At 32.6% G+C, this 9,350-nt stretch overlaps 1 protein-coding gene across 1 annotated transcript; it reads right to left on the minus strand.

The window, feature by feature from the left end:
- Window positions 1-1,348: 1,348 nt before the first annotated feature.
- LOC145106735 (non-specific lipid-transfer protein-like) lies at window positions 1,349-2,053 on the minus strand. The gene is made up of 2 exons (XM_079043668.1): window positions 1,598-2,053; window positions 1,349-1,488 (listed from the first exon to the last, which is right to left on the minus strand). The coding sequence occupies exons 1-2, from the start codon at window positions 1,936-1,938 to the stop codon at window positions 1,479-1,481; spliced, it is 351 nt and encodes a 116-aa protein (XP_078899794.1). The 5' UTR covers window positions 1,939-2,053; the 3' UTR covers window positions 1,349-1,478.
- Window positions 2,054-9,350: the final 7,297 nt, after the last annotated feature.

Below are 9,350 nucleotides of genomic sequence, written 5' to 3' on the forward strand. Positions count from 1 at the left end.
GTCGCCGCTAAAGGTCCAAAATGTTGCCGCTAAAGATATTAGCGGCGACATGTCGCCGCTAAAGGGTCGTCGCTGATGCTCCATTCGTCGCCGCTAATGCTCTCTGTCGCCACTAAATGCGTCACTGCTATTAATATGTATTTCTATTCATACAAATACACATGTACATACATAATACACATACAAAATTCACATATACATACGAAAATACATACACATACATAATACACATATACATACGAAAATACATACACATACATAATACACATACATATACATAAAAGTACATATATACATAGGATTGTACATACAAAAACGCATATACATACATAAAATACATTCAAAATACACATACAAATACACATCCATATCTACAAACACAAAATACACATATAAATACACATCAATGCTAGAAATTTAGTAAGGAGAAGTGAAAAGGAAAAGGAAAAGGAGAAAAATGGAGCAAAGATGGGTGAAATTGCGAAGTTCTTTGTGAAATTCCGATGAGTTCGACGACAATGGTGAGCAAGAAGGGAGAACACAGAAAAATGGAGCAGAGAGGGGTTTTATGGTCGACGGCCTTTAGCGGCGACGCGTACTCATTAGCGGCGACACATGAGAGGGAAAACAACGCAGGGTTTTCTACGTCGTTGGATCATCTCTTAAATCGACGTATGGGATTGAAATGACGCAGATCGCCAAAATAAGCCTTTAGCGGCGACGCGCACTCTTTAGCGGCGACACACCGGAGGGAAAACAACGCGGGATTTCTTATGTCATCCTAGTCGTAGGATCATCTCTTAAATCGACGGATAAGATTGAAATGATGCGGATCGCCAAAATAAGCCTTTAGCGGCGACACCTTTAGCGGCTAAAAGTCCCCGTCGCCGCTAAAGGCGTCGCTGCTAAAGCCGGTTATTCTTGTAGTGTTAGGATTGGTCAATTATAGATGAAACGGTTATGGCTGTCCAGAAAGGCTGCCTTGAAAGTGTGCTATGGTTCACTTGAAGGATTCTGCAATGTTTGGCCCCTATATATACATGTTGTATATAATTCTGATGTACACTTGCTCGAGTGATTTCTTATCTTCTTGCACAAAGTGCTTCTCCTACTATACTCCTGTAGTTCCTCTCTCTTTAAAGTCTTTCTCCAAAATTTTGAATTTGCCCCTCATTATTATAGCTGTGTTGAATAGAAACTGTTTTTTTTAATCCACCATTGTCTGTAACAATGTATGTTAAATATATGTGAAGATAAGTTTCATATTTGGTATTAGTTATGCGCGTATTCTGAATATTATATATTCATCAATTAAAATGCAATGACAAGAACTTTATTTGAAGTGAAAGGCCAGTACAACTAAAGAGACACATACGGTCATATATGTCTTCTTCAAACAATTATACAATGCTCTCGACATTTATTGTAATTTAGATATATATGCTTCCAGTCTTCCAACATGCATAAGCATCACCGCGTCACCCCAACCTACAAAAATCACCATATGTCAAACCACGTCAATACAGTTTTATGCGTGCTCATGCAAAAACAAACGGAAAAGTATAAAATACAAATATAAACATTTATTTTAACATACGTGGAACATTTTGTGCTTGGACTGATCTTATAAGGAACGTTGACACCACAGTCGCTGGGAAGGCTGGCAGCGATAGACAGCTTGATGCCGGAGTCGGCTGAGTAAGCACTCTTCAAGCAGCTACATATAGTCTGTCGAGCATAGGCTGAATTTGCAGCGTTATTGAGTGCCTCAACCCCACTGCAACATGACGATGACACAACACCGCCATTTGTTAAGTAGCCATAGCATGGCCATAAGTCACTAGCCACCTTATAACAGGTAATAGCCTGTGCATAGGGTTCCGCCACCACCATGCAAGTCACGACTACACATAAGACCATCATTACAATTCTAGCCATTTTGTATGAATATGAGTACTGAGTATGAAACTTGTGTTTTCGATTCTATAGGATTGCAATTGTTGCTGGTATAAGAAAATGTTGTGCAAGGTGACGATATATATAGGCGTTCTAGTCCATTCCCGTGCTTGTATGAAGAGATTAGTTATAGATGGAAAAGCTGGTTTGATATTATGTAACCTACACGCTACATTCCTCTTTTATCTAAAATCTTCACCATTGAATTGTAATACTTTCATTTGAATTAATAATAATAACAATGTAGCCTCAGTTATTTGAATCGCAAGCAACTTACAGCCGCCTAGCTAGATCTTCAATTTTATCTATCACACTGTTTTCCGTAATTACCAATACATTCGATAGTTGCTACACGTAAATGATCGTGTAATTATATGAAATAATCAATTAAATATAATAAAAATAAATTAAGTAATTTATTTGGGTTTTTTGTCTTCTCAGAACAGATAGAACTTATGTGTGGAGATGTCATCATAAGTTTAGATAACTTAAAAGAGGAAGCCAACTGAAATCACTGCCAAAAAATCAGCTTCCAGCCGGTGTTTGGAGAAATATTTCCGAAGCTGTCGACAATCTTAGCAATTTCAGTAACTATCCTTGTCATCTATATATTTTTTCTTGTGCCAGGTGCAAGTAACGAGATACTCACTCTTCTGGAAGGATGCCTAGCTAGTTAGGAAATTTTACTCGGCAGCCTAGCATTGTCGACGACTGGACGTGGCCTCCTCAGAGCTTGCAATTCTTTATCATATATATGTGTAATCATATGGGTAACTTAGGTGTTGTTTGTTTTTTTCAAAAATTTCTTTTTGAACTCTTATGTCTGCGCCAGACAGCGCGCAGATGTATGCTCTTACAGACTGTTTGTTTTTTAGAAGACCGCAGACCTTTTTAGTGTGTGCGTCCTCTTTTTGGTGCAGACATGGACATATGTCTTCTGACCTCTTCTCACTCACTTTAAACAAAAAAAGAAAACACAATTAAATTCTTCACTGCATAAGGCCGCGTTTTACTTCCTTCCTTCCTTAATAAACAAATTTATAGATTGGAGGGGTTAAATAATAGACGCTGCTTTTTTTTTTTTTTTCCTTTTTGTGTGGCTACCACCTGTATGTTTTTCTTCCTATCAAGATTCACTTTTTATTTTATTTTACTATTTTTTCTTTGCCATGCATTATCAACATTTCTAAAATTATTTTCTAATCTGTATTACCTAATAACCTAATATTGAATTATCCCTTGTTTCTTTATTAAGTCTAATAAAGAATGATCAAGCTCTTATGTTTTATATTATACGGTCTTTAATATTATCAGGTTTTTAATATTGTCATGTCATCAAATTAACTTTTAACCATTATATTAAAAAAAGAGTCATTCATTATTTGTTATTTTTAAACATTAAAATAAAATAATCATTATGTCAATTAAAAAATACAATTCTAACTCACTTTATTTATACATGATTTAACGGAGGGAAAAAATATCAAGGCCGAAAATAAAGGTCCTTTTTTATAAAAATTATTGTGTGGTTAATATAAAATATGAAATGAATTATTATTGTATGGCTAGAATTATTGTGTGGTTGTATAATTTTATTTCAATATTGTAAGACTAAAATTATTTAAATTCCGGTGCTGAAAAACTATTGTAAGGTTGTAAAATCAATTTATATAAATTTCAGTTTATTTTAATAGTCTGCAAACGTTAAAAAACAAACAGTCTTCTTCTTAAAGACTGCAAATGTTTGGTCCACCTCGTCTTCTGCAGAGGTTTGCAGATTTGGTCCGCAGACTGCAGACATTTACCTCTAAAAAAACAAACAACACCTTAGACCCTGCTAACTAGGTCCCCTTTCTTTTCGAGACATGTAATTATACCTCTTTTTGTCCCTCACATATTTTTAGCTCCTTGCTAGTCGTGGTGAGCGGTCTTTAATATATTTGACGTTTCCAATAAAAGGTTTATAGATACAAACAAGCAACGATGTGAGACTGTTATAATATTATATACCAAAATGAAGAGTGAAATATGAGAGGAGATGTGGTAAAAGTATGATCGTGTATAATAGTTGGATGTTGTCATATTGTTATATATGAATATCGTATTTTTCTCCTGTCGCCTACATCAATTTCACCCGGTTTACTTGACACCACATCGCTACACCTCTTGAAAGAAGCCATAGATATCAACATCATTCATAACTACTCATGTTGCATTGTTCTGATAAGCTTCACCTTCTGGAATTATGGAGTCATGTTCTTCCCCTCTAGCCTCCCAATGTATCGTCCACCGTTCTCCATTCATCCACCGATTTTTGTTCTACATATCATACCACCGCTCCCCTATTTTACAAAATTGTTGAAACGATTGGAGCTGATCAATCATACTTCTACATCCAAGACCGCTCTCCACTTACAACCAATGGTTCATCTCTTGGTCGGTAGTTACCATTTCTTATGTTTATTCAACTTTCTTTTTCCCAATCACTAACCTCACTAACCGTAAACCTATTGCGTATGTTCTTAAGGTCTTTAATTTAAAACAAAAAAAAAAAACAAAAACAAAAACAAAAAAAAATCTAAGAATCTAATGTTTATGCAGTACTCTTCATATAAATTTTCGTATTGCTGTTGATTTTATCATGCATATCTTTATTTCGATTTGTATTCACGGTCTTCGTTTTCTAAAGAATTAAGCTCAATAGCATACCTTATTTTTGTCTTTGTCTTATTTTTCTTTTTGATGGCTTTGAATGAATGAAGATTGAAAAAGAAGCGGGAGTCCTTAATCTTATTAACAATATATATATATATATATATATATATATATATATATATATATATATATATATATGGATTGATGGACCAATCAAAATTAAAGAATAATTAAATAATTAATAAATAATATAAAGATATAATAGTATCAAAGGGTTTGTAACCAACGGTAACTAGTGTTGACTTCCCTCCTTAAGGTCGAAGATTCATGTTCTGTCTGAGACATATGTGGATTTAGGAGTAGTTTAGGAGTACTATACAGAGAAAAGGTTTAGGAGTAGAGTACAGAGACGTCCAGTGGTATAGGTGGCTGGAAAAGTTCATCATCTGATCTCTCCATTGAAATAGTTAGAAGTTCAATTCAAGCTCCAAAGATCACAATCGGCAGGTAAGTCTTATCATATGTTTGTCTTTTTCTGTTTGTAGTATTCATATAGATGTCAAGAAGCTGAACGTTGGACGAAAAAACAGGAGTCTAGGGTTTTTGCTTTCTAGAGACTTTACAGTCCTTTTTGGTAAACCCAAAAATAATCTTATTCCCACCAAAGTTTTATATTTATAAGTTCCATGTCAAAGCTTTCATTTATGCTTTCTTTCGAGAACCTTTTACCACTTTATAACTAATTGAAATATTAAATTGAATCCTACCTAAGGTTGATTGGAGAACAAGGGAGTATGTTTTTTTTTCTAGATTTTCATACAAGGAGATGAATTGAGAATGAAATTGCTTAAGTTTGTTTAGTTTATTTATATGTAACCAGACATGACTTTGAGAATCTATTTGATGTTGAAATTTGACTTCTGTTATCAAGTTGCTAGAAACTAATTTTAGAGTAAATTATACGAATGGTCCCTATGGTTTGGGGTAATTTACATGTTTGGTCCTTAACTTATTTTTTTAACTCAGAAAGTCTCTACTGTTTGTTTTTGTTACACGCTTAGTCTCTATTGTTTGTTTTTGTTACGCGTTACGTCTCTGTCTTACCTAAAAAAACTATTATTTAAATATGGAAAAATGGTGAGGTAGGTAAGATAAGATGAGAGGAGTGTAGTTGGGGGTGCGTTTATTTAAATAAATTAAAAAATCAATGGCAAAATAGATTTTTTAGGTAAGACAGGACCAAGCACGTAACAAAAACAAACAATAGAAACCTTCCGAGTTAAAAAAATAAGTTAGGGACCAAACACGCAAATTATCCTAAACCATAGGGACCATTCGTGTAATTTACTCTTAATTTTATTATAGATAGTTGCATACTAGGATAATATTAAAATATGTCAATTGAACTTCCGGTCAACTATGTTAAAATCTTGGGAATTTTAGGTTTTTCTTGGAATATTAATTGATGGCATGATCAAATCAAATACTTTAATAATACGGTTTTTTATTCTGAATTCCGATTCTATTTGAATCATATTTGTTTAACAAAAAGAAGTAATAATTTTCATTTAATAGGGTTTGATAATGTGTATCTTTTTGGCAGAGACTTGGGCATTACAGAATCACTCTAATAGAATGTTTAAAGAACATACAAACACATTCAAGAGAAAGACTTGAAATCAAGTTCAAGAATAAATATATTCTACCAAGCTACTAAAGCAGGAAACAAGAATGAGAATAAAGATTCTTTCAAGAATGAGAATGAAGATTTTTTAAAGATGACATTCTATTCTTATATAATAAAGATGCTTTCAAGAATGACTTACTATATAGCATTGTATTCTTATAGAATGTGAATTTTTTTTCAAGAATGTCATAGTTTAAGATTGTTGTTATTCTTCAACTCATGGTTCAAAATTTTGTTATTTTTCAATAGGTTCATTCAATTAGAATATGTATTTTGTCAGAATATGCATTCTGTCAGAAAATGTATTCTTACAGAATATCCGAATTTAGAGAACTATTATCCTTTAAAATCATATGTAAAAAATAAATTAATTATTCCTTAAAATCCAAAATTTTCCTTTTTTATAAATAAAGTTTAATTGACTAAAATACCCTTAAGTCACCATTTTATTTAATTAGATTTTTTTTTGATTTAATTTTATAAGATAATCACTAACTTAAACTAATAAAAACGATAGGATCAGAATCATCCCTACATCCACACAATAGTAATAAAAAACACAATAACCTAACCTTATAAATATATATATATATATATATATATATATATATATATATATATATATATATATATATATATATATATATATCTTCTCTATAATTTCAAATCAATTAGGCATATTTATCCTCCTAGTTTACTTATTCAGTTTAGTTTTAAACATATTAAGACAATAAATTAAACTAGAGATAAGTCCTAAATTTAAAATTACAGCATAAATCATGAAACCCTAGAAATCAACACAGGGTGTGCCACACCTATGATTAACATGTATATTTTCAATTTTTTAGGTTTTTTTTTCAATTTAGTGCTCATAACTAAAACCTAATTGCTTTGATACCGTTTTTGGGTTTTCTGTGCATCTCTGTACTTGATTTAGGCAACGGACGTATTCAAAAACAATCCTAAGTGTACATGTACCCTAGATTCAGGTTTTACTATTGTGGAAACATACTTTCAAAACTATGAAAAATAAACTAATCAAAAGGGATAAGAATAACAACCTTTAGGAAAAAATTATACTTGCACTTGACCACTTGTAGATCTCGAACTCAATTGTTGTTCATGGAAGAACTAGCACCCAAACTAGGAATGCCTCTAATAGCTCACACTAAAAGATTAAAACCCTAGAATATTTAGGAGAGAGGAGAAAGGACCATGAGAACAAAATGATCACTCTTAGAAAGGTTAGGAACAAAATTCTTAAGGCTCTAAGGGTGTATTTGTAATTAAGGTAACTTGAAGACAAAGCAGATTTGAATCAATGAAATAATAAGATTTAATCCATACTTAAATCCTTTCCTTATACATTACCTGGATTGATTCTGGAAGCCTCCAAGACTCCCCAAAACCATCCATACCCTTTAGGGGTTCTAGAATGCTCCTCTTGTTCAACATTTAAACAATTTAAATTCAGTCCCTACACCTTTAATCAATACATGTTTAACTCTAATTCAATCCAATTAAGTCAAAAATTAAGTCAAATTAATTTTCACAAGTTTCTAATTAATTTAACAAGTTATGATAAATTAATAAACTATTTGTCTCACTCTCTTAAATCCTTTCTAGCTATTATTAGCTCTTGAGGGTAACCTAAAAGGACTTTGTTATTTTTCCCGAAGTTATACCAGTTTTGTCATGGCATTGGACACCGATTTCCAACAATATCTCACTTGGATATTTCATCAACTACTATTGGACGAATAATCTTCGAATAACCACCAAAGTGTGCCTTCCACAACAACTGCCGAATTATGATCATACCAAGAATCAACCCTTAGATAAGCGATCAATTATTCCTCTGTTTCCACAAGATATCATTGTGAACTGAGTCATGGATTACAAATCAACCTAACAGTTCAACTTTATGTTTCTTGATTTCTAATTTCTAATGATCAAATCAGACTACTAATTGAGCACATCAATTTAGTCCGGACCCGGACAAGCATATAAAATATCAGCAGGAAATCATCACCAGGGCCCAAGGATATTGCCTCTCTTGTTAAGGGAGAAGGAACAGATAAAATCTTACTACACGGTTTTTTTTTGTCAAATCATGCTTGGAGTCACCCGTTATGACTGCCAGTTACAGATAGCGTTAGAGCAAGACCAAAGCATAACAAAAATGTTTGAAAAGAACTCAATGTCTCTCCATTTTAAGAATAAAATATATTATCCTTACATAATTATGTATTATTGAATCTAGGAAGTAATCTTTCTGAGCATGGGTTGTTCCAATACTTAAATCTCTGTTTCAAGTACTTATGAGTGTCAGCGCAATCTCCATTGTATGTTTTACTTTATGATTTAGGGCTTCAAAACCCCCATTACAATTGTTTCTATCTATGTTTTAATTTATGATTTAGGGCTTCAAAATCCCCCATTGCTTTGTGTTAAACTAGATGAATCTTGAGATTTTGGATTAAATTGCTATTTGGATAGTTTCTTCTTATTTAATTTATTTTTTCAGGTTTGATTGAAAGATCCATTTGTGTTAAATCTCTCTACTTTATTGCATATTACTGAATTAATAAAGTTTAGATGACCATTCTGACTATGTTAATTTAAATCATAGTTTTCCATGATCATTGGTAATTGTGACTAGAGTTTGATCATAACCTAGGGTTAGGTTAATGAAGTTTTGAACTTTAATGTGTGTGCATGAGTAGATGATCATTCTATGCATGATTTATTTCCTATGATCATTAGGATTATTAAAGATCAAATCTTGCTTAATACCTACTCAATAATGAATTCATGGACAACTAATGGCATAACGATGAAATTAAGGGTCATTAAATTCATTAGAGTTAGTTGTCTATGCAAAGTATCACATACCTGGCCGACGGGTTTATTTATTCATTAAATAAAAGATATTACATAATTGTTCGAGGTGCAATTAGGTTACGAAACCAAATTACAAAAGCAAAGCACATAGGTTCCGGGACACATCATCGAGGTTATCACCTCCTTCAGACGGGTTCATTCTCCTAAG

Source organism: Lactuca virosa, chromosome 1 (genome assembly GCF_052849685.1).
Source record: "Lactuca virosa cultivar CGN04683 chromosome 1, Lactuca_virosa_CGN04683_v6, whole genome shotgun sequence".
NCBI classification, from domain to species: Eukaryota; Viridiplantae; Streptophyta; class Magnoliopsida; order Asterales; family Asteraceae; genus Lactuca; species Lactuca virosa.

Coding starts and splice junctions, on each gene's coding strand:
- LOC145106735 (XM_079043668.1), bottom strand. CDS start 1,938: ATGGCTAGAATTGTAATGATGGTCTTATGTGTAGTCGTGACTTGCATG.